The sequence below is a fragment of the Xiphophorus couchianus genome, chromosome 12 (assembly GCF_001444195.1).
Source record: "Xiphophorus couchianus chromosome 12, X_couchianus-1.0, whole genome shotgun sequence".
NCBI lineage: Eukaryota > Metazoa > Chordata > Actinopteri > Cyprinodontiformes > Poeciliidae > Xiphophorus > Xiphophorus couchianus.
Window position 1 is genome coordinate 27144734 of NC_040239.1, and position 26020 is coordinate 27170753.

The 26020-nt window shown below is 41.9% G+C and overlaps 1 protein-coding gene across 9 annotated transcripts in view; it reads left to right on the top strand.

Annotated features, from left to right (window-relative positions):
* fbrsl1 (fibrosin-like 1) overlaps nucleotides 1-25797 on the top strand; it is a 353758-nt gene extending 327961 nt beyond the window's left edge. For 3 of the 9 annotated variants that reach the window (XM_028033119.1, XM_028033122.1, XM_028033123.1), the window contains 13 exons: nucleotides 3957-4377; nucleotides 5742-6004; nucleotides 11143-11393; nucleotides 14294-14344; nucleotides 14580-14675; nucleotides 17464-17535; nucleotides 18122-18151; nucleotides 18456-18527; nucleotides 19117-19249; nucleotides 20345-20428; nucleotides 21390-21473; nucleotides 22326-22584; nucleotides 23307-25797. In XM_028033119.1, coding sequence (XP_027888920.1) covers nucleotides 3957-4377; nucleotides 5742-6004; nucleotides 11143-11393; nucleotides 14294-14344; nucleotides 14580-14675; nucleotides 17464-17535; nucleotides 18122-18151; nucleotides 18456-18527; nucleotides 19117-19249; nucleotides 20345-20428; nucleotides 21390-21473; nucleotides 22326-22584; nucleotides 23307-24600 — 3110 coding nt within the window. In that variant the 3' untranslated portion in view covers nucleotides 24601-25797. Of the gene's footprint in view, nucleotides 1-3956; nucleotides 4378-5741; nucleotides 6005-10763; nucleotides 10925-11142; nucleotides 11394-14293; nucleotides 14345-14579; nucleotides 14676-17463; nucleotides 17536-18121; nucleotides 18152-18455; nucleotides 18528-19116; nucleotides 19250-20344; nucleotides 20429-21389; nucleotides 21474-22325; nucleotides 22585-23306 lie in introns of all 9 variants that reach the window. The other 6 variants (XM_028033120.1, XM_028033121.1, XM_028033126.1 and 3 more) reach the window with 6 other exon arrangements.
* Nucleotides 25798-26020: the final 223 nt, after the last annotated feature.

A 26020-nucleotide genomic window follows, 5' to 3' on the forward strand; every position in this document is an offset into this window, starting at 1 on the left:
AGCAATTACACACATCTATACTCAGACTGTCAGACACCAGAAAACCCTGTTGATGCCATCATCCATTTAGAAGCACATAGACAATTTCAGTGATTCGTTGTTTTGCTTTGTTCGGACAATTGTCTCCTTTTTTGCTTTCTGATGTGCTCCGATAAAATGAAGATGTATGGGCTTAATTTGTTTGCGTCTGCCTGTGCCAAGAGTGAAAACACCGGTGTCCGTCTTTTGTTGTATTCATATGTCCGTGTGCGCGAGCTTTTTGCAGCGATTTTAATGAGGGGTCTGCGCCGATACCTCCCAGCCTCCATTAGAGCCCATTAGCATCATCATTAAGATAACCTGGCGCTCGCTGTGGCCCTGCCGCAGCGGCATTAATATGAGAAGCCCCCTTCCATCTCATGGCGGTTGTACCAAGACATTTTTCAGGATCGTTCGCCTCGCATTGTGTCTGAGAAGAGAACCAGTTGCCAAGGCAACATCACCCGGCGGCGACATTTCGACTGGATATTTGTGGTTTGTGTGTGGATGCTTGTCTCTCTGTCGTTGCCTCGAGTCTTCCTTTTTCCTTTCCTTTTTTTTTGCTTTCTTGCTTCTTGCTTGCTTGCATCAAAAAAAAAAAAACCAGGCTGACAGTTTAATCCATGTCCCAAACCTCTATAAATCGGGAGGTCTATATACGCCTGGACTCCAGAATTCATTTGAAAATCGTGACATCTTAGCTAGGCCCAGTTCACTAATAAATGCAGGGACGAAGGGCGGGGGGAGCTCAACAAATAAAAAAAATAAAAGCTCTGCCCTGCCTTTTTATTGGCCTTTTTATGGGTGTTAGGATTCTTGAAAGATTAAGCAGCCTGTTAATGGGGACTGGATATTCCATTAGTCTGCTCCATGTCGAGTTTTACTGGCTTGACAGCAGCTCCCAGCTCTTGGCTTTTCTTTTTTTTTTCCTTCTTCCTCTTTTTCTCCCTTTTCTTTTTTTTTAAACCGCCAGGAATGCCCATGGAGCTTTTTTAATTGAAACACGAGTAAGGCTTTGACTGAAGTACCGCTGCATCTTAGTTGTAGATTAAAAAGACTGTTCTCATCATTGGACCGTCTCTTTCTCTTCCATTGTCGACATGCATATGTGAATACCTTCTGTCTTTGATGTCTCGGCGCATGTGATCTCCCCGTGCTTAGCGTGAACCCTGCCAGCCGCAGCTTTGATTAGCTCTAGAGCTTGAGAAGTAACGTCGCCATTTCATCAAACTCCTAGAGGTCCGTCCTGCTTTTCATTTGACTGTAGGGGAAGCAGACAGTCTCTCTTAATAAAACAGAAGAAACGTCCAGCATTCTAGTCCTTTTGGACTTTGTGATAAATGCATTAGGATGCTGATTATTTTTGACACATTATAGGTGTTTCCACACCTGGTAGTCCGATAGACTTCGTTCAGTTGAGGACCAGAGTTGCAACATTTGTTGCATTTTAAGCTGCTGCGTTTTGTTTTCACACTGCACTCTGGCAAACGAACCGAATCCATTGAGAAACCTTGGTAGCCCCTGGCCTGTCGCGCTGCACCTCGAACCAATGAAGGGAATGACAGGAAGAAGATAATTGTGCTTCCTTTACAAATGTCTGCAAAACTATGTCAATATTTCGCTAATTTTGGAAAAAAAAACATTCTTCTATTACGTTGTTTCTGTTAAATACGAAACACAATTAAAATCACAATTGCATAATTTTTGTCTACATGATGTCATTTAAAAACCATGTCGTGCCATGACTTTCCCACTGCTTCCTGTCATCTTCGTCTGTGTGTTTTGCACCAGCAGTAACATCCAGTTGTAGATGTGCATTTTATGTGATGTCAAAAAAGTGTTTTTATTGCCGTTTTGCTAAATAAACCAATTTTGATACGGCCATAAAACCAACCCGTCCGAGTGGCGAGACATCTTAAAGAAAGTCTAGAGTTTTTTTGTAATTGGCGTTGAGCAAATTTATTTTTGAAATGTCAAATTGCGCAATTATATGGTCAATTGAAACACAGCCAGTGAGCACAACTTCTTTCTTCTTGAAATGTGAACTAAAATTTGAGTGGCGTCAGATTTGAGGAGCCATAGGATTTTTTTTTTGTCCTTGGCAAAAGACCACAAGCAATTTTTCCTTCTAGCACCAGACATACAAGTTTGTTTTGGTTGTATTTACCCAGAATGCTCTGCGCTATAGTCCGCTTCCTGCTTTTGGAGGAGTCTCCAGCCTGCTTGGCATTCACATACGCATTCGAACCGCGCCAGAACTCACTTGAACCGAACTGAGAACAAGTTTTTAGGCAGACCAGAGTTTGCTTTTTAGCTCCGCATCAGAGTTTAATTGCGCACTCACTCCTCCCCAAACAAACAGGACTTTGTAGGCAAATGAACTAGAGTTTGATTAAAACTGAATAAACAGAGCTAATGTGAATGCACCCCTAATGCACCTGCCACAAAAACACTTAATTATAGCCATTAACTTTAAGAAACAAGAGTACCAAAAGTAATTTAGGGGGAATGTTGGTGACAACAGCATCTGCCGTGTTAAAAAAGACCCCTAATGAAGAGAGTTTGGCCGAGTCCGTTGGGTTTCCTGTGCTTTCAAAGATATCTGCAGACTGAACAAGAGAGACAGGACGTAGTGACTCAGTGACAGAGAGGCCATCATCTCTCTTTACAGCACAATTGAAACATAATTATTTCATGCCAGATTGTGTGCTCAGCAAAGCCCTGAATGGGCGCTGACATTTAACTTTAATTAGCTGTGATTTATTCATACTGACTTGATCGCAGGAAGAAATTGGATCATCTGATTATAGTGAAGCATGAAAATGACCTGATTAAACACTTAATGGAACCTAGGGAGAGGAAACAAGGGGAACCTTGCTCAGAGGACACTGGAGCGATGCTGGGAAGGAGGAGAGGGGCGTCCTTTTTACTCCATCATGGAGACCCATTGATTAGCTATAATTTCTTTAGCTACGCACAACTGGAGAACTCTTTTGTGACTATTGGAATCTTTTAATAATGCAGGTTAATTTTTCTGCTCAGTTAAAACTTGTACACTCACCTGCCACTGTATTAAACGGGTTGGATTCCCGTTTTGCTTTCAGAAGTACCAGGAACATTTAGCCAGTAATGACAGATACCATCATGCAGCTTCTCCAGACTTCTTGGCTGCACGTCCATGATGCAGATATCCACTTTGACCACATTCCACAGACGCTACTCTGATTTGATCTGAGCTTTGTGACACGATGCATCACCTTGCTGTATGTAACGAAGGTACGGTGGAGTGGTAGCAGCTGATACCTTCCTGTCAGCTCTAGAACAGTACACCCATCCTTCCTTGAGTTCTGAAAAGTTTTTTTTCTTTCATCCACACAACTGCTGCTCTCTGGACACGTTCTCTTTGAGAGATGATTATGAATCGACCTGTCTGGTATACCATGTTCAAAGTTCACTTCTTACTTCTTTTGTTTATACCGTAAGAGATACGGTTGATGCCGTGTGATTGGCTGATTTCTCATCTGTGTTACCAAGCAAAGGAACAATCTGACCTGATAAAGAGGCCAGATAAGAGGGTCCTGCAGAAGATAGCAAGGGGAGCTGAAAGTTTATTGTGATGAGAATTCCTTACTCATTTCGCTGCAAGCTGTTGATTATACAAGTCAAGGCTAAAAACATTCGGCTGTTTAGAGTTGCCTTTGATGAATAACAACTGGAACATTGATCCACATATTTGATGTGTGTTTGCTTGATGGTGGTGTTTGACAAAATGTAGCATTTATTGCTTGTTTCATAATTAGTGACTTTATATTTTCATGGTGTAAAGCAAGGTGAACGGCCTTGTTGCTGAAATGGGCTTTTCAAATAAACTTGACTTAAAATCATTTGAGTTCAATTTGAATGTTGATGTTGATTATTTTTGGTCATTTCTTCCTCAGGTGTACCAGCGAATGAGAGCTCCGTGTCCAAGACTTGTGGCTCCGCCAAAGTGTCAGGACTTCAGCGCAGCCAGGAGCAGAGCAACACTGAGGTGCCCTTTGCACCGCCCGTGCCCAGCCCCACCCCGGCTTCGGCACCGACAGGCTCCCCGGCGCTCGCAGCGGCGGCAGCCCCCCCTGAGCCTCGGGGCTTGCGCCTTCTCACCCCGCCGCCCCTCAGCGTTAAGAAGGAGCAGCAGCCTCCGCCCCCTGTCCCGACCCCGCCCCTGCTGAAGGCCCCGCCCCACGCCCCGCCTCACCTCCCTCACCCGCACTCACACCCGGAGCCCCGTGTGCTCCCGCCCCCGCCTCACCACGCCCGGCCGGTGATCAGCCACCAGGTGCACCACCCTCTGCAGTACAACAGCCTCCACGACATCAGGTAATTTAAAGAGTTGTCGTCGCCTTTGGTGGTACAACCATAAAAATAAAAAAAAGTGGGACTCAGTGAGAATTTAGAGTGGAAACACTGCAGGTTTATGACAAACCTGCACAAGCACACTCATGAACATGCATGCTGTACATAGACGGTGGGCAGATCATAACTTTTAACCCCTTCAGACCTGATATTTTTTCTGGTCTCAAAATCTGGTCTTGCTCTAATTCTCAATTTGTTCCCACTTGCCTTATTTCTTAAATCCAAGCAGCCAAGGTCAGATGTATCTCCATTTCCTTACAGTTCAAACGAGTATTAGAGTTTATATTCAATCATGAAAAAGACAAAATGCAAAATACTTTTGAAACTACAATTTAGCCTTACGATGCCTAAAGATACGTTTTTCTTTGCATGGTTGCACTAAATAATTAAGAGTTGAATAATGTAGCCAAACTCCTGAGGTCCAATGGGATGGACATTTAATTTAGAAAAACAATTCTGCAATTTTATATTTTCAAAAATAACTTCAAATACTGTCACTTGAAATACTTCAAATTATACTTGGAGCACTTTTTGTAGCCTAGCATGAACAGAAAACAGACACTTACTCCTTCCCTTCTGTGGTTTCATACCCCTGCTCGTCTTTTTCTGATGTTGAGAATCTGAACTTTACTTTAATTTAATTTATTTGGTAGGGACAATTTACAATAATTAACATTTTAGTAAATGTGCCAGAATTAGCCAAAAGGCTATTATTCCTCTGTTGTCCCCTGACAATGAGTAATTAGTCTTGTTAAAAGCAAACAAAAGTTATGCAAACAAGGTTAGAATGACTTAACATTCAAAATGTTGTCAGTCAATTCAATAATTATGTTTAACAATTAACTAATCAGTAACAAGCAACATGCAAATGAGAAATTCAGTAAGTAAAACCTTTTAAAAATGTCTTCTCCATTCCAGTGAACAGATTAAGATGGCAACCTGAGATTTGTTGAGCCACTAAATTTGGTGTTTACCTTTCAAAATGTAATGTACTACTTATGTTGGTAACAAAATTAACATAAAATTAACAAAGTGACACTTCTGAAATTGTACAATTATTGATTTCTCTCGTGCGCTCTGCTCTACCTCAGGAGATGTCAAAAGCAGCTGGGCGATTTGCTGTTTTGCTATTGAGTTTTACTGCCGAGTTCACTGCTTCCTGTTGCACCCTGGCCCCCCGCTGCGGCCGGATTAAGCAATTAGAAGTCTTTCTGAAAATTGAAGCTTTTTAGGAAATTTCTCCGCTACTCATTGAGAAATGCATTCTGGCTGAAGACTGCGTTTGCTATTGCTGTAAATAATCATTACCTTTCCTGTTGACTCTCCAGCCACCGCAGCAGTCCGCTGGGTCTCGCCAAGCAGCACTTGCCCCCGTCCCCTCACCACCACCACCTCAGCGGGCTCCCGTCCTCAGCCCCTGCCTTGCCTCTGTCCATAGCAAACCTCTCTACCTCGCACTATTCCTCCCTACGGAGTCCAGCCCATCGCCATTCGGCCATGTTTGCAACCCCAGCCACACTGCCGCCACCGCCGACCTTACCGACCAACAGTTTAGTGGTGCCTGGACACCCCGCTGGCACCCCCTACCCAGGTAAAGCCACACACCTCACATGCTTGGTGCTAGCTTCAATGCTACTTCTCATCTGTCAAACTTGCGTAATTGCAGCCAAAATATTTTAGTTTGTCCCATAACTTTTATTTCGCATTCTCTCAGATTACAACCACAAGCTTCACTTTATTTTATTGGTACTTTATGTGACACAAAGTAACAAATAACTGGGTGGGAATGGAATGTAGCTTTTCTTAAAGGGGCAGTATTATGTAAAATGTTCTTGTTTGAGCTTTACATCATGTTATAGTGTTGGTTCCTAATCAAAAACATAGCTGGAGTGTTACCTTGATTTTTCCGAGCATTTTTGAGAAATCCTTTAGCTGACTTCCCCACTCAGCTCCTTCAGACTAGATCGTAATAATTAGCAAACACCTGCACATTTGCTGAGCTCATTATAGGAGCTTCTTCTTCTTCTTCTTCTTCTCTTTTTTCATGGCAGTTTGCAAACAACTTTTTAGTGCATTACGGCCACCTTCCGGATTGGAGTACGAATCAGATGCCTTCACTACTACAATCTCCCCAAAACACCCGTTCTTCTTAAAAAAAACTAAACATACTACTAAAAACTACATCCCCAGATGATCTCTGAAGCAATTCCCTTATATCTAATTAACTTTTATTTGTATCTAAGTTTCTTATTAACACCTCTCTTTCACGAACATACTTATTACACAAAATATATGTTGTACAGGAGCTACTTCTTTCGTGCAACACTGGTAAAAACGTTAAATGGTTAATAGAGGAGCAATGCTGTGATGACTTCCTGCAGGCGTAGTGTTAGAGAGAGCAGAAATTTCTTAAAGAGACAGAGGCCCAATTAAATAAATAACGAAGTCAAATTTCTTTTAAGTCATTTTTGGTATATATAGCATTTTTACAACAACTGAAGGTAACATAGTTACTCGATCATGCTTTAAAATGGCACTATGTGGCTGGAAAACATATAATATTGCCCTTTTAAGCACTATAAGATAGTTTGTGGGTTTATAAACTAATTTATACATGTACGACTCATTATGGATTCCAAATATAATTTTTCTATGCATAAAGTTTTAAAAAGTAGCTATATTTATGTGTCACAACAATTTAGTCAAAGTTCTGGCCTAAATCCAATCGAGAATATACGACTGCAACCCAACAGCTGAAGTTATTCTGAAAAGTTGTTAAAAGTATTGACTCAAAAGGGGTTGAATACTATTAAAATCTTCATTTGTTAAAAAGAAATAAGTTATAACTTTGTTTTCCTTCCCCAGTATTGTGCTAAGTCCTCATAAAATACCTTGAAGTTTGTGGTTATGAAATGAGTGGAATTTATAGTCGTAGCTATATTAATACAATTGCAAGGCACTGCAGATGTGGTGTCCTAATGTTACTTTTAGTTTTAAAAAAAGTTCACATTTTTCAATAGCATAGAGAAGATTTCCTGTTCATTTTCCCTAAACCTCCCTGTATTACACTACGGAAGAGCAGGACGTTCCGCCGACAATCAATAAGTATGTTTTATTGGGCTGAAAACAAAGTAATGTATTGTGGACTCCTCTGGTAAGTACTTGTTTATTATTATTTAAAAAACATTTTCCACTCCTCAAATGATTTGTGTGGATTTTTTTAAGTAGCTAAAATCTACCAGAACCCACTGTTTATCTCTCCCATCAGTGAGTTTATCTAAAGAGGCCGTTTCTTCAGGGTACAAGGTCCTACTCATAGCCGCTGGTGTTTATCTGGAGGACACTTTGCTTTTGGTTAACCTTGTGTTGGGAAACATTGCTTTCAGTGTTCTCTCTGGTTTTTAGCGATTTTAATTGGTTTCCCACAGTCCTCACAGGGGGGACAGGAAAGTAAATCTATTTTGAAAAGAATATGTGGAAGTTGATAAAGTAGAAACACTAGTAGATAGTAAGAGTAAAGCATCTAATTATCTTCCCTGAAGGCCTGCAGCCATCTTTAAGGTTAGTAATGCTAACATAAACAAGCTTAGTCGAGATTTTCAACCAGAAACACACACCAAATGATTCCACATAATCACCCTTAAGCATCCAGGACTCCTTCTAAGGTACTAATTAGCATCATAAACGTGTTGTAAACATTGGTTTGATGGCGCATCACCAGTAGATGGACTGTATTTTTGACATGTTTTTGCATTGGAAGAAGGGTCATAAGGTCACAGTTAAGAAAGCATTGAAAAAATGTCAGCTAACGACTCGACCGCCATCCCAGCTGGAGACTTTAGAAATTAGCGAGAGCGCTGCTTCAAGTGAATCATGGTGCTCTCGCAAAAATCCTGCCAAAACCGTCTGATTTGCATCCTTTTAAAACTCCATATAGACTATAACTATTTTATTACCAAAAAATAAACAGACATATGGGGCACAAATTTGTGAAATAAACAAATGGAGTCTCCAGTGATGATGGGTGAATACATATATATATGTATATATATATCACCTTGCAAAAGTATTCCCACCCTTTGGTCTTTGTCACGTTTCATTACGCTACAACCACAAACTTCTATTATGCCTGTGAAGCGGAAGGAAAATGGTACAAGGCTTTTACAAAGAAAGTCTGAAAGGGAATCCTTTGATCTAAATAAGAAGGTGTCTGCAGGGTATCTACCGTAAAATTTAATGTTGGTCTCATCGGACCAGAACACCTTCTTCCTCCATTTTTGCAGCTCCTCTACCTGATTTGTGGCAAACAGCATTAGCTTCTTTTCTGATTAGCTTTCTTGGAATATTGATTTATAAACTAAACAATCTCTAAACTTTATCACAACTTTTCCACCCTGTACTGACTGATTTGTTCTTGAACAGACCTCTTCACAAAACAGCTAAATATACAGCTCTGGGAAAAAAAAATGAAGAGTCCACTGCACTGAACCCCATTGAAAACCTCATGGTTATCAATGAGGTTTTTATTGATAAAACCTGATTGGAAATCAACCAAATTTCTGATTTCTAAACTCTTCCCGAGTTAAAAACAGTAGCATTGTTGTTTCTAAATGAATATGAACTTGTTTTGTTTTTTTTTTTTGCATTATTTGAGATTTGAAAGCACTGCATCTTTTTTGTGACTTTGACCATTTCTCATTTTCTGCAAATAAATACAAAATTTTTGCTTGGCATTTCAGAGACATGTTGTCAGCAGTTCATAGAATGAAAGAACAATGTTCATTTTACTCAAACATATGCCTATAAAGAGTAACATCAGAGAAACTGATCATTTTAAGTATTCTCTTAATCTTTTTTCCAGAGCTGCATATTCGTATTAAGATACATAAAGTTAAACTCTCCTTACAAATTAGTGGCTTCTTAACGGCGGTCGCGTTAACGGAATATATTCCGTATTTGACCGGTTACATTTTTAAACGACGGGAAAATTTGAAGCCCATTTTGACAGGTTATAATTAACACCCTTGACTGGTGCACATAGGCAGACATTACAACCTTCATGCAAAGTGTGTATCACAGAGGCAACTAAAATCAATTAATAAATAAAATTCTTTCTGAATATCATCTCATGGACACTGAACTAAAGGCGTCTTTCTGACTGGGAGCTGACGACGTGTTGAAGGGTTATGGACCGCACGCTTTGGAGAGTCTGGTTCAGAAGTGCATTCCAAACTTTTGGTCAAAATGGCGCTTTTAATTCCAGTCCCCTGTACATACAGAACAGAGAAAAATGAAGAGTTTTCAATGTTGTGTTAATCCATTTATAGTCTAAACAGAGGAGCTGGCAGTTTATCTTGAGGGAATAAATAAAGGTTCAGAAGTTAATTCGAGTGTAACATGCGCAGTGCGCTGCAAAACCAATGTGGACATGGCTCCACTGCTGCGAAGAATTAAACTTAACTCATCCTGCGGTTTCAACAAATGGAGCTGGAAGACGTTACCCTCCTGCGCCCAGAAGGAGAGCGGCGTTCTGGAAGAGCGCAGCAGACGAAACATCTGTCCGTCAAAACCATGCAACAAAAAAAAAAAAAAAACTCGTAAAAGCGCAACGTACGGACCGCGCACAGGGTAAAAACGCGCAGAGTTCACAACAGATCCAACTGACTGACTTCTCTGCAGATGCAAACCAGGAGGAATTTGTGAGGTTTTGCATTCAGACCCCAGCAGGTGAAGTGCTGGTAATTTATTTGGGGTTGTTTAATTTCAGTTGTTATAAGTTATTGGGGCCTCAGTCAGTGGTTTTTTGTCACTAAGGAGAAAAAGTTAGATCCGTTCATCTGCTTTATGTGTGATGGGATCTGATTTCACGGTTCAACTAGGTGAATATTAACTAAGCCGCATAAAAATGCAGCTAAATAGCCTAATGTTAATATGATTATAATTTGATGGGTAAAAACAGTACATAACCGATTTTTTTTTTTTTAATGCTGTCGGTCAAAATGACGGAGAACAAAAAAGTCTAGCACGACCTCTGCTTCTTAAGGCACTGGAATTTATTGTGGAGGATGGACTAAAAGGGGCATAAGTACAAATGCGCACCAGATTTTTCTTTTATTTCCTTAATAATCCCCTTCCTTCCTCTTCATTAATACTTTGTGGTTTATCACAAATCAAAGGTTGTAGTGTGAGAAAATGTGGAAGAAAAAAAATATATATATATAAATATATATGTATATTTCATACGAATACTTTTGCAAGGCACCAAAAACCAGTTGTGCTTTTCTGACCTCATAGAGGGCAAGAGTGTGTGTTTTCTGCTGGGATGACTCTTGGTTCTCTCTTGTCTTTAGATACCAGCCTGTTGATATCATTCAACCAACCAATCATGTATTGCCAGCCTCATTCGGGGATTCTGATTGGCACATTGTCACAGGCAACTCTCTTACCACCACCAATGAGTCCCCACGTAGAAAACCCTCACAGCATGAGCTGGAGAAACAGAGAATGCCAGGTGACTATTTTCTTTCTTCTACCCTTGTTGTGAAGACTGACTCGGCGCTCGTGCCTTTTTTTTTTCTTGTGTCCCCCCCCCAAACTCCCAACTCCTTTCCTTTCCCCGCCTCCCATCTTTTTTTTTCTTTCCTTTCCTTTTTATTTTCTTTCTTTCTTCCTTTCTTTGTTTTCTTTTTTTTTGTTTTGTTTTGTTTTCCTCGCTCTCCTTTCTTGCAGAGCATGACCTCCTGAGGCAGGAGCTGAACAACCGCTTCCTGGTTCAGAGTTCGGAGCGGGGCCGGGGGCCGTCCGCTTCACCGCTGGCCCCCGTGTCGCTCCTGAGGGCCGAGTTTCACCAACACCAGCACATGCACCAGCACCAACACACCCATCAGCACACCTTCACGCCCTTCCCCGCCAGTCTGCCCCCGGCCGCCATCCTCACCCCGCCCACTGCACCCCCCATGGTGCGTACCCAAGCCAGAAATGTGAGGATAAGTAACAAGAAAAGCCCCCACCGACCCCCGCTTCTCCCCCCTTCCACCCATAAACCTCCAACCGACTCACCTGTCGCACCTCCTCGAATCTCCTCTTCAATGCGCTCCTCTTTTTTTTAAATTATTATTATTATCCTTATCTTTTTCCTCAATTTTGTTTTTTTTTTTTGTTGTTTTTTTTTTTTTTTTTTACCAGATAACGTCCCAAATCTTTTATGAATTTCACATTTCTCCCTGCTTTCTTTCAACCGTTCTCCCCGGAACGCCGCGTTCTTTCGATGAAAAATATTCCAGAGGAACTTTCCCAAAGAACGGCACGCCCACGGCAGCACCGCGCTTTTACAGAACTCCACAGGCTAATTTCATTTAAACCCTCGTCTTCCCTCTAACTTACACTTAAGATTTTTGCAGATCAAACAGCAGAAATGCCCCGAAGGCGTTTTTTTCTTTTTCCCTCTCTCAATTGTTTGCATATGGAAGCGTTTGCAAAGAGCAACGAAAGCCCCATTAAACAACTCTTTCTCCCTGTGCGTGCGTGTGTGTGTGTGTGTGTGTGTGTGTGTGTGTGTGTGTGTGGAAGCATTCCTGCATATTACGTGGTTTCTATGTGGGGGGAATTAATTTATGCTTTTTTTCCTCTTGTATGTGTTTGTGCATTTATGTCTTTAGTTTTAAATTCAAAGCTTTGCTCTCAGTCAAGATGACTTCATTGCAGATAAAGGCTGATGACATCACCGCCAAACTGTTTTGATAACTTTTCTAATTGCTTCCTTGCCTCAACTGCCATCAATTCAGAGAGAGAGAGAGGTGGGGGCCAGTGGGGTTGCAACGCTGGCAGCTCTCAGATTATAACTGTTCATTCATCATTTCCAGCGCACAGCCGATCTCCGGCAGCCTTCTCAGATGGGTCCCCTGTTTGTAGCTTTTTGGCATTAGTTTAATAGATATAATCCATCACTCTGTGACCTTCTGATTAAGAGCCTGTGGTCCCATTAAGGCCTCTTACAAAGATTATTCCCATCATGTACATTAGAAATCAAAGTGCTGGTGTTTGCGCCGCAGACTCGGGACAACTACAGAGAGAGCGTGCGGCAGGTTTTCCTGAGCCAACATGATTTTTTTTTTTTGTCTTATTATTTTGTTATCTGCTCTGCTGCTCATTCCTGGCATGGTTTGGAATTATGGTGCAGTTTGCAAGTCATCCCTTTGATCATGAAAGGAGTGATTTTTCTTTTTCTCCCCCAAGTTTCCTTTTATTACACCCGACAGTGTAATTTTTGTCCTTTTTCATGGAGAATTTACTTTTTTTTTTGTTTCACTTTGCTCCAAAAAACATTTTTTTATTCCCTAAGAGAAACAAGATTCATGATGATGCTATTGCTTTTCTGTGAAAGGACAGAAGCCGTATTTCCTCATTGTGTTCTCTCTCTCTTATTTTTTTATGTATTTTTTTTTCTTTTGTTGTTGCTTTTTGTGTTCTCTTGATGCCCCAAGTCAATTAAACTAGCCTTTGGCTAATGGCTGTAATTAATGAAATTATGAAGCTTCGATGTTTGTTTATTGCTTTACGCCCTCAAGCAGCTGGCTTGCCAAATGGTAGCAGCGACCGGCCGCGCCTCCCTTCCCCCCCCACCACTTCCACATCTTTGAACAAGGAGTCTCCCGAATTGTTATAAGATGGAAGTATTAAGGTTTAATTAGGCAAAGATGTTTGCCATAAATCTGTGACAGCTACCATAAATTATAAAGGCCAGACTTTGTGTTTTCCTTTTTTTTTTTTTTGTCTTTTACAAGGCCATAAAGCGTCCGGCATTCTTTTTCAGTGTCAAACATTAAACAAGCTGCACCCCTCAGAAATGCAGAGCAGCTGTTTAATGAGCTCTGCTTCTCTCCCCCCACCCCCGCCGTAGCTGCGTCTGCTCTGCCGCTTCAGGTTCAGATGCGACGAGCCCCTGCGACAGAAGACAAAAAACCAAAACTCCCGACCCGACCCTGGAATCTGATTCGTAGCCCTTTGATTTAACGATTTTAAACCCTGTACGCCGGGGGGGCTTTGCAGAAGCACTCTCTCAAAGTGCCTGCAAACGGCTTGTGTGTTTGCGGAATGCGCATTAGCTGCCGCTTCCTGTAATGAGCAAATTTCAAAATAGAAGACCAGTGTTGGTGTGCGCCAACCAAAATTCATTCGTGTGTCTCCCGCTCGGCTTCACATGCGTTCGGGCCATGATTGGAGACGTTTTATTTTTCTAGCCTAACCACAGGTTTTATTTCATGTTTTACTTTTTATGCTAAAATCCTTCTGAAATGATTCTAATTGGCTCAAGCCGTGACACAGGAAGGGTTTCTTCACTTCGCGTCCTCCGTGAAACGTTGTCAGTTTCATGCTGATCTAGCCTAAATTGACTCTGAACCATTGCAAATGGGTTCATTTAGTTTCAGTCAAATGAGACTCATGCTGCTCATGTAATCTGCTCATGATGCTGTGCACAGACCTGCTTTTTGACCAAATTTAATTTGAGATGTGCTTTTTCTAACGCTGGGGGAAAAGCAAAAGCTGCTCCTTTTCTATGTTTATCACTAGTACATTTTGTCAAAAAAAAAGTATTAAAAATGTATATATATATTTTTTTTCTTTAAATATTACTCTGGCTTCAAAATAATTTGATCCCCATGACTGTACTTTTAATTAGAAAGTCAAGCATTGCCATGTTGTATAATGAAATCTGTGGCCAGTGCAAGCTAGCTGCTTTACCTCAGGGCTTTTTTTTTATCAATATTATTACGGATATGTGTCTGAATTTGACCAGCTGCACATGTGTGTCATGTTTTGTACTGTAGCAATATCCGTGTGAGACGCTCCCTAATTCCGTCCTTCTCTTCTTCTCCTCCAGTTCGACAAATACACCCCCAAACTGGACAATCCGTTCATCAGACATTCAAACGTGAGTTTCCTCTGTCATTCTAATGTAAATATGTGTTTTGCGTTTTGCAAATCAAATATTTGGCATATTTGAATGCTGCGTAGTGGGGGAGTAGATTGTGGCCGTGGCTTTGCGTGTGCTGAATCGCTCGCGTCCTGTACGAGCCTCTGTATGATTTTGTGTGTTGTTTATTTTTTTGTTTGTTTTTTTTATTTCTTTGTTTTCCTCCCTCCATCCTTCCCTCTGTCCTCCCCAGTTCTTCCCCTCCTATCCCCCGACCATGCCAGGCATGCCCCCGCTGCTCCCGCACTCAGGACCCTTCAGCTCGCTGCAAGGAGCCTTCCAGCCTAAGGTTAGACCCACATCCCCACCCATAACCCACAGGCTACCAAACAGGCCGGGAATACCAGGACGCATGCACACAAACTAGAGACTGCATAGTTGCAAGAGGAAATGCATGGGTTTTTACTGTTTAGATGCGCTATGCTAACACAACAGGTCAACTCAAAATCTACTTCCTTTCACGATGCAAAATACGAGCCGTAAACGTAGATGCTAACAATATGGCTCTGTTTTAATTTTGTTACATTCTTTTCCAGATAATAGAGAACTCTGTATTTCTGTTTACATCTTACGAGTACTTGAATAATAATAGATTTTTTTTATACAACTACACGGCATTTATGTCGAAATTTTGCCCTTAGTTACAGCGTTTTTATTCTTCTGTTTCTTAATGTATAAATATATATATTATATTCTATCTTCGTGAGAGTCTGTTTCCTGTTATTGCTTGGCATTTTGCTGCTGTTGCACAGAAATTTCCCCATTGTGAGAACAATATAGGATATTTCTGTTCAATTCTCTAATACTACTATAACTAACAGAACCTAAGCCGATGTCAAAACTGGTTCCTAACTAAAGCTATCACAAGAAAAAAAAATTTAAAAAAGCAAAATTCGTGGTTGTATTTTGACATGCACTAAACTAGAGTCAATAATTCTCAACGTAGTCAACAAAACAGGCAAGTTCAAGAACTGCTTCCTCTTTTTAATGCACAATAAGAGTTTTAAACATAAATACAACCCAAAGTGATGGCCTAAATCTGTTTCATCAGATGAGGTCAGACAAGAATTATGGTTTTGTGGTGTTCCTAGAATAAACTCAGTACTTTTAGTCTTACAAAATGCTTGTGTAACATCACTATACCTAATAGAACCAGAACCAATGTCAAAGCTGAGTCCTGACCAGGTCAAAATAAACAAATTGCTATTCAGAGAAACCAGAAGGGGAATCAGGGAGGGGATGTGAAGGGTTAGGCCGGGTGAGTCTGTCTGACATATACTCAGAGGCTGTGACCTGGAGGAAGACACCAATCAAAGCTGGCCCAAATCCGCTGGCCCCGGTCCCAGCTGGCTCAGGCACTGAGGGACCCTTCTGTCGAAGACCACTCCAGATGGTCCAAGCAAGGCTCTTACACAAAGCCCCTGCTAAGTATTCTTGGAGATGAGCTTGAGGTTTTTGGGGGGTTTTTTTGGTTTATATTAGCATCAGCTATATAGTAGCAGTAATTACGGATTAGGGAGCTTTAGTGTTACTGAGGAAGGCCGGGGTTTGATATTTATCCTGGTGACATAAATCTGGAGGATCACACAGTGATTTTTGAAAAGATTTTCTTTTCTTTTTTTCTTCTTTGCTTTTGGCACACCTCGTTCCAAAGTCATTGGACCTCAAAGTAAATCATGAAGTTTTATTTCCCAAGTGATTTTTTTTGCAAAAGTAGATGTGAATAAACCATTTCATTAGACTTATTTTCATTTTTAAAAATATGTTTCTCATCTTAAGATAATTTACCTGGAAAAATAGAGGATACAGATAAACCAATAGAAGTAAAAAAAAATGTTTTTTTAAATAATTCTTATTAGGAGCAAAGCCAACATTCCACTTTGTTAGGAGACTTTGAACAGAAAAATGTGAGAAATATTTAAAGGGAAAGGAGATTATAGTGGAGTCTGCTCCTACACCTGCAGAAAGAGAAAAACAAAACAAAATCAAGAAACCATGGTAACAAACAACATAGGCATATATAATAATAACAATTACAACGTCTCTCAATGTTGCTCATTTAAAACAAAAACAAAATAACCAGGAACTGACATTTCAAATCATCCTTACTGTCTTACATGTCTGCTTAGCCTGATTAGCATTACTAGAGCTAATATGTGACTCACATATTAGTGTGATATATATATATATATATATCACTAATATGTGACTCAGTGTGCTTTTTCCTGGAGAATGCAGACTTTGACATTAACTCTATGGTTTCCAAGATTCCTTAACAGGAAGAGGTTGACCCAGAAGTAAACATTTTTGGTTCAGTAGTTAAAATAGGTCAACTTTCCTGTTATATGTTCAACCTTCCAGTTCTGTGTACATCTGCCATTTCACCAATTTGATGAAACATCTCAGAGTTTAGCGATCATTGTCAAAACATCTGATTCAATTATAAAACCACCAAGTATGAAATGGATCCAAATGACCAGCAAACACTAAAATGTAGCTCTCTGTTTTAGTAGCCTGAATAAACAGCCGACATGCCAATACAATAAATAGTTTTTTTGCTAAATAACTTGTTGGTGCGTTTGTCGTTCACATTACTTCATTTTCAGATACCTCAACAATGCTTAAAACAGCTAACTTCAGGTCTTCTTTGTCTTGTAAAACAATCTCTGTAGAGAACAGTGTTGTTAACCTGTGCTCTTGTGCACAGTTTCATCAGTCAGGGCCGGTCAAATAAAAAAATCTGCCAAATCTGGTCAAAAACCTTAAATTTCCCACTTCATTTCCAGTCATACTTTACAGAAGCTTGAAATTAAAAGCAACAGAAAAGCAGCGAAACTTGACATATCCACAGAACAGAAAAATTAGCTAAATGATCAACAAGAAACACCCAAGAAGAAATGCACTAATCCACTCAAGGAACACCTGAGCACACCTGCTGAGTTTAAGAAATCCACATTGAACACGCCTCGATCACAATAATCTTCATAGAACACATTAGGTTGCTAACGTCTTGTTTTTGCCTTTTTTAGTTCAGACTTATTTTTAATACCAAGCATCTTTTCTGTTGTTTCTGTCAGGCTTCTAATCCCATTGACGTAGCAGCACGTCCTGGAGCCGTTCCTCACACACTTCTACAGAAGGATCCGCGGGTAAGCATGGCCGCCGTCATTCTGCTGTAGTGCTTCTCGTAAACACACCACACACACCACAAGTGAAACTGTCGGATGCGTTCCGTTTACCTCTGAAGTCGGAGATGTGTTCGAGGTAATGACGTACCGGTTGCCATAGTTGGAGAAATCGGGATTTCAACATGGCGGCGCGCAAGTAGACGTTGTTTGCAGTACCGAACATCGTTTTAAGCGAATGCCACTTTTTAATTTGTTCAGGTTAAAGTTGCTTGTGCATTGTGGGAATGTTGACTCTAGATTCACTCTTACAAGTGTGTCTTGTAAAATAAAATGTTTCCACCACAGCTTACTGCTGTTGATGTGGGGAGCGGCCATATTGAAACGCAAAGTCGGCCATAGAAGTCTTAGCTGGGGGTAGTCAGAGTTACTCCGAATTTTCGACTTCAGTGAGCTTTCCAGTAGTTTTTTCTGACTGCAAATGGAACGCACCATAATCTTAGCATCTTTAGAAACTTGTATTTTATGAGTGTAAACATTAAACTTGCTTTTTTAGAATTTGGCATATGTCTAAATTTCTGTTATTAATGATCCTCTGTTGTCCGTACAGATGAGTGATCCGTTCAGGACGTCTGTTAGGGTGAGTTGACACATTTGTTGATTTATCTAAAACCCTTTAGTTCTCTGGCCAGGCCACAAAGTCTCATTTACAATCCCAGTCAAGCTGATGCTGGGCTTTGGAGTATTGGGGTTAAACATAAGCTGCGTACTGGGTTCAAGCCAGGGATACCTATTTCTAAATTGGTTGCCTGGTTCAAATTTCTGACTTCCGCTTTGTTGTCTGGCCAGAAATTCCTAATGCCAGCATTGATTTTTTTTTTTTTTTTTTAGCTAGCTAAATTAAAGCCAGGACGCTGACTGTAGTTTCTCTTCAAATTTTTTAGAAACCTGGCAAGTGGTGTGCAGTACATGTCCAGATTGCATGGCAGATCTACCACCACCAGCAGAAAATGAAGGTGCGTGAGACGGACCGTTCTGTCTTCCAGGAGATTTGTTGTCATGTCAAACCAGACACATAGCAGTGATTGTTAAATAATCACCTACTACACACAGAGATTACATATGCTAAGAATAAATTACACACAAACAAGCTGCTGGTTTGAAAAGACTAGGCAGAGCTGGTAACTGATGGTCATGAATACTTCGGGTTCACCGTATCTACGCAAAAAATGCAAACCAAAATAAAAATGATCTAAATGTTTATATTTAAAACAGGAAACACCAATTATTCCGTCTTCTAATGATTATAGTAATATTAATATCACTATAACATATGCACTATATAATATCGCTGATAATAATTTTATCTGGAGTTTTTTTATTTATTAGTTAGATTTTGATTCAAAGGCTTTCTTCGGGTTTGGATCTTTGTCATCAAGGATTTATTGTTCCTAATCAGCTTGCATGGATGGTTTGACAGAGCTAGCCAGAATTGGAGAAACGTAGCGACAAACGAACAAACCGCCCGCTGTGTCACTGGAAAGGCCTCGCTGGCCTAGTTTTCTTTTGTCTGACTGTCGTCGCCTCTGCCTCTTTGAATTACAGCAGATGCAGCTCGACCCTCACAAGCTAGACATGAACGGGAAGCTGGACCTGTTCAGTCGACCCCCGGCCCCAGGAGTCTTCCCGGGGTTCCCATATCCTCACGACCTGGCACGGCCCCTGTTCCCCTCCACAGGTCAGCTGATTTCCTAAAACCTAAATGCAAAAATCACAAATGATCTGATTACTGAAGCTTTTCTGCCTTTATGCAAATAAGAATTTCTAATTTCATTTTAAAAAAAAAAAACATACTGATGAAACGGAGTGGGTATTTTTCCTCTCGTGTAGTGTTCGGTTAATTATAGGGCTTTTTCAGCAAATGTTTTGCCAGTAAAGGAAATCAGATTTGTCTATGAATATGCATGACTCTCAGTTAGGTAATTGACTGATTTGCCCTGCGTTGGGGGGTGGGGGGGCTACAGCAGAAAGGAGAATGCCCTTTGACTGGTAATTATGCTGTGGTTCGTCAGAGGCATTCATATAATTGGCTCTTTCATTAACAATTCATGAGATGTGGTTGATAGTAACAGTGTTTTGTAAAAGAAGCCATTTAGTTGCGCATTCGAAAACTGACCTTGCCGTGCCGCTGTAGGTTCAAGCACAAACGCGTAACCGCGGCAATAAAAGGGAAATGTGAATGGCAGCCCGCTCTGTGTTCAACATGTTTGTGCATTTATTCACATTTTATTACTTCTTAGCGTAGGAGCATTTAAAAGAACAGATCGAGATGTTTTTCTTTTCAACGGGTTTCTGTGGAGTAGTTCTCAGTAGTCAACATCTTACCTGCACTGAACTCCTTCGGTGTCTTCACTTAGTGTAAATCTAGGTCTTATAATAATTCTAATCTGAAAAATGACACAATTGTTCAAGCAAATGCTTTTTTTAAAAAAAAAAAACTTTACCATCATTATGTTTGCATTATGTGATTACTTACAAAGAAGCTGGTAATTGTTTAGCTGATAAATGTGTGAAGATCAGTGGAAAACAGAAAGGAACATGTAAGGATTGCTGCTAGAGCACCACCGTCTTTTTTTTTTCTCTCCATTAAAGATTTAAAGGTTGAAAAAAAACAACATTAGGATTAAACCCTTGTTATGTTTTTGAGATTGGATTTTAAATCTCCCACACCAACTAACCTACATTTATACTAAACAAGACTTGTTCTTTGGGGAGTTTCTTAGAGATTAAATTGCCATGTTACTGAATAATGTGAGTGCGTCTGTGTTGATAGGCTCCGCACACCCAGCACCCTCTCCGTATGGCCCCGCCCCCCACCCCAGTGGCTTCCTGCCTCCGAGCCATTTGGCAGGTAAGTGTAAGTAGCCGTATATCCACAATCATTTAACCATATATCTCCTCTTTCTCTCCATGCATTCTCTGCTCATTCTCCCCGTTTTTTGACTCATGTTTGAACATGGCGTAAAAAAAAAGAAAAGCCACCAGGGTGTCATTCAAATCGCAGATAAACAAAGTTTGGATCTCAGGTTCGTTTTTTAACGATCCCGTTGACCACGAGCAGCTGTATGTTTTTTAAGGAGACACGTAGCTCATGGATATATCTGGTATAACTCCATCTGGGCTCATAAACACAAACATGGCCTCCAGACAGAGACTGTGTTACACTATTTTCTGTGGAACATAAATTTTGTCTTTTACGGAAACAGATTGGATTTTACATTTATTGTATTCCATTTATTTCATTTTTTTTTATTACAGAGAGCTTATTTGGACCTAGAGTTACCGACTGATTTCATCCAGTAAACTGAAAATCGAATTTTTATCTGAAGAAAACAAATAGAATTAAATGAAACATTCTAATAATTTCAGCTTTTTTTTGACGAATTATTCATTTAAAATAGACTGACAAAAGTTATTCATACGTTCCCCCCCCCTCACTCCCTGTCAGGCTGCTACACTGAAGTCAATCATTCACCAGATTTTCAGTTTAATTAGCTCTCAGCTTCCCTGTCCAGCACCGGACCACCATCAACATTGCTCCAAGAAATTCAAACTAATTTCCACATCAAGGAGATTTGTCTCTCTTGCCCTATCCAGCTCCAGTCAGTGCCAGTAAATCCTGCGTCCTGGCTGCCATACGATTTACCAGGCAAGGAGTTAGGATGGAAGTGCTAACAAGAAAAAACAACAAAAAAAAAGAACAGACACAAAAAAAAAAACTCGCTTGTAAGAGAAAAGCTGAGTAAAACGGGTTGGTGTTGGGGTGAGTACTGCTAACCGGCTCCCCCTCTTGCTAATCCCTGTTTGGCATTTTGCAGATCCTTTCAGTCGCTCCAGTTCCTTTGGCGGCCTCGGCAACCTTTCAACCAGTGCCTTCGGAGGATTAGGCAACCCCTCGCTTGGTAAGCGCTGCCCGGCTCTCTCCTCCTCCACCGGCTTCCCCTCTTCTCAGTCAGGGCCCCCTGTGGCCAGAAGCACAGCACAGAGCAGAGCAGAGCAGGAAAGCGTTAAGCAACAGGGAGAGCGAGGAGGGGAAGGCAAAAAGACACTTAGCTCTAGTTTCTGTGTCAAACCAAAAACCCCTGGCCCTGGGAGACCCGACAAAGCAGTACAACACACAGCAAAGCAAGGCTCCTCCCTGCCTCCACTTCATCCATCAGTGATGTTTCCAACAGCCTGACTTTGCTGCTGCCAGCAGGCTCTCTTAGGTTTGCTGTTTGGTGACAATTCATCTATTAATTATTCGACAAGCCCCCTTTTTGCATCTCTGTGGAGGGGCTTTCTCTTTTCTCCCTCTGCATCCTTCCCTCTATGCTTTCCTCTCGTTTTCATTATCCCTCCTGTTTCTGTGTGCCAAATCACTCACCCTGTTGTGAAAATGGGATGTGATTGGACTAGACATGCTGTGGAATGCTAAGGTCTCCCTTGGCTTTTCACAGCTTTCTTCTCCAGAGGGCGAGTGAGTCTCCTCTGTTCATCCGGTGCAGAAAATGGAGAGGGGGGAGACCTGGGGGTGTTGGGGTGGGGGGAGAAGCCCTTCAGTCCCAAAGCAAAGCCTGTGTTGTGGGGAGCCATTAACCTCTAACTCTTCCAAGCAGCTTCGGGGAGAGAACCTCCAGAGACAAAGATAAAAGCAGCTTTTGTTGTCGAGTCTTTCTCGTCTTATGTGTCCTCAAGAAGGTTTTGTGCCCAATTAACTTAGAGAGTCCAATGTCTGTCTGCTTTCTTTCTTTCTTTCTTTTTTCCACCATCAGGGTCCAATAGTGTGTTTGGTTCCAAGGAGGGGCTAGGAGGACTGCCCACTTTTGGCAGCCCCCACCACGACACCTGGAACAGGCTGCGACGCACACCGCCGTCTTTCCCCACCCCGCCGCAGTGGCCCAAAACCGGAGAGGCTGAGCGAAGCAGTTCCGCCAACAGCCACGACCGAGAGCGAGAGCGGGACAAAGAGCGAGAGCGGGACAGAGAGAAAAGAGACTCGTCCATCGGGAAAGAGGAGAAGGATAAGGACAGGTGGGTAGAGGATGGATGGGTTTTGTTTTCATACACTTGGGACCTTGTTTAAATCAATATTAGATGTTGGTGTAACCCTCTAAAATACTATAAGTTTTGGGTTACCAGATCAATCCCCACTTCATCCGTCTTCATCATTTTGTTCTTGCGCAAGACATTTCACTTGCCTGCTGGTGGTGGTCAGAGGGCCTGATGAAGCAGGTGTGTGCAGCTGTGGCTGCTGCACAGTAGCTTGCCACCATCAGAGTGTGAATGTGTGTGTGAAGGGGTGATTGACTGAATGTAGTGTGAAGTTCCTCAGGGATATCTGGACTTAATAAAGCGCTATACAAGTACAGGCCATTTACCATTTCCTTCTAGACAATGGAAGAGCAACTGGATCTTGAAAAATGTGAAACTCCAACTATTAACCCTATGTAGTGTCCATGTAAAGTGATTTCTAGTTGCCTCCTATATGTAGATAAGCTATATCACAAAGCAAACTAAAAGCAGATGTGTGAAAAAAGTTGACAAAAAGAAATTGGAAGAGTTTCTCTAAGCGAGGGCTTAGCACATTATAGAGGTGACTGAAATTCAGAAGCAGAATGTAATTAAGATGAAAATGACAAATTGATTTTTCTTTCGGAAAACTACTTTGGAGGCAAAATAGTATCATGTGATTGAAAAGAATCTGCTTAATATAATGTGCTGATTCGACAAATTGTTCCGTTGTACCATTACAGGGACTCCGTGGATCGCAACCGCCACTCTAACCGCTCTTCTCCTGCCTCGGCACCAGTCAGCTACCAGATCAGCAGCCTGATTCGCTCAAACAGTCAGAACTCTAGCGATTCAGGTCGACATCACAGCGGCAGTGTAGACCGCGTCCGGGAGGCGGAGAAAGAGCTGCTAGAGCGCCAGAGGGAGTCCTCTCTAGCCGACATAAAGGTAAAGGAGAGCCGCTCGCCGGGGAAGGAGATGCTGGAGAGGCGGACCTCAGAGGACTCCATCAAACCCACGCAGCGTACGCCTTCGCCCTACTCCAAGGCCATGATCAATGAGCAAAGCATGAAGCTAGCCGGTGGGCTCCCATCTGTGATCAAGGACATAGAGAGAAAGGAGCCCCCGTCTGCAGAGCTCCTCCACAAAGTGAAAAATGACATGAAGATTAAGGAGGAGAGAAAGGAGGATCAAGAGGTCATGGTGGTGAGTTCAGAGCCAGCGCCCCAACCTGCAGTACAGATCCTTCCTGTCAGCCAACCAGGAAACCCTCACCACCACCACCCACCGTTGTCACAGCAGCCTCATCTTCCCTCGCCCCGTGGCAATGACATCCCGACACCGGGCCTGCACGGTGTCCCCATGTCACACTCTCTTCCTCTATCCATGAGTGCCATGCCTCAAATGGGCAGCCTCAACGTACTGGACAGAGCCCGCATGGCTCCCTTCATGGGGGTAAGCCCGCTGGCAGGACGAGAGCGCGTGCCACACACCGCCTTCCCCTGGGACCCACTTCGAGAGGCCTACCGCAGCCTGGACCTGCAGCGGCGCATGGACTTCCAGCTCAGGGCCGAGCAAGGACACCGCTACCCCAGCATGTACGAGCAGGAGCGTGCCTACCGCGAACGGGAGGCTCACGACTACTCTCACCACGAGCACCTCTTGGAGGTGCGCAGGGAGCACGAGAGGATGCGACAACAGGCGGAGGAACGAGAACGCCTCCACCTGAGGGAGGAGCTTGACAGGGCCCGCCTCCATCAGCTACACCAGTCGCCGATGGAGGGCCACCTACCCCACATGCCCCCCTTTATGCCACACTTAGGAGGCATGCCATACCCAAGACTTAGCCCCTCCACAGGACACAACGGTCCTCTGAACAGAACGCCCCCTACTGCCGCGTTAAGCGCGCCCCCGCCTCTTGTGCCAGCTGGCAGTACCCGGCCAGCCTCACCCAGGAGGACTACCCCCCTCACCACCACCCAGGACCCGAGGGACTATTCCCCGTCTCGCAACCCCAAAGAAGTAGAGGCTCGGTAGTTTCTGGAAACTCGACAAGCCTCACTTCTGTTTTGTGGAATACCATGATCAAAGATGCACTGCTCCTTCACCAGAGAGGAGCGAACCTCCCCAAGGGAAAGGGTATGATTGTACAAAGTAAAGGTGTGTAAGGCTAATAAAGCACATGCCATGGCTATTTTTAGTGGACTGGATGTTCAATAATGTCGGTAAAGATGACACAAATGTGTGGATGTTTATTTCCGACTTAAATATTTGATAATTATTAATATATTAATCCAATACCTTATTTCTGCTTTGTGCCGAAAAGGAAGGTCCTAAATAAGTTTGTACATTTCCTATCTTTGTTCCATGTATAGATATGATTTCTATGAATTTTATGTACTTTGTGCATTAGTCTTGCCTTTTACAATATTTATCCCAGTCTATTGTGAGACATATCCTTTATGATAATGTAAAGACTTGACTTTGGATTCAACCATCAGTAATTTAACCTCATGGTACCTGGATATCCTCAATGATGACAATGTACATTGCTACATTATCAATTTATTTTGTTTATTTGGTTTGCCTTTGAGATATGCAGATAAATATATATATATACATATATATATATAATTATATATATAATGTTTGTTCAGTCTCTGTAAAGAAAACTGATGTAAATAATCTGTTAATATTCTTTGCTGCAAGATTGCGTTGTAAATTTATTAGTCTTTTTAACCATTTCTAGAAAAACGAAATTAAACGAAACAACGTGGAATCACCTGCCTGTTGAAAATCCTGGTGTCAAACAGCCGGCCAACCGATGGAAGTCACGAAGGGAGGGTGTTGTACGGAAGCCTAGATGGATCGTTTGCAATCTATGCAAAGCAGCACACAACACCCTAACAAAACGAAATCTACTGGAACAAACTGACAATACTGGAGAAGCTGAGAGAAACTTGGATTTAGCACATGTTCATATGTACCAATGAAAATCATCTGGATTATTCAAAGACTTCCAAGTCAGAAACTGGACCAGCTCCAAACAGAAAAGGACACTGTTGGGTGGACATCAAAAGGACTTTATCTGTCAACCTTGTGGTGTTGTGCAGTTGTTTTTCTTAGACTCTTGTATACAAAAACAGTAGCGTTTTAGGCGTGGAAAAAAAACAAGAAAAATGAACATTCATGGTTTAAAATGTACGGAATAAAGTTTGGACCTAATGTCAAACACTTCCGGTCTACCTTTCGTCCCGCAGTAAAAACGAGTAGCGAATCCGTCTGCCGGTTAAAGCTACCGAGTGGTATTTCAAGACGAGATTGATGGCTTTGCCGATAACGCTTCTGCCTCCGTTTTTTCACAATTCAGCGCTTTCTCATTTTATATCAAGCTATTACTCCGAAATCATAAAGTCAACTGAGCTGGGGCAGCCAAGTATAGCCCCGGCCATCAGAT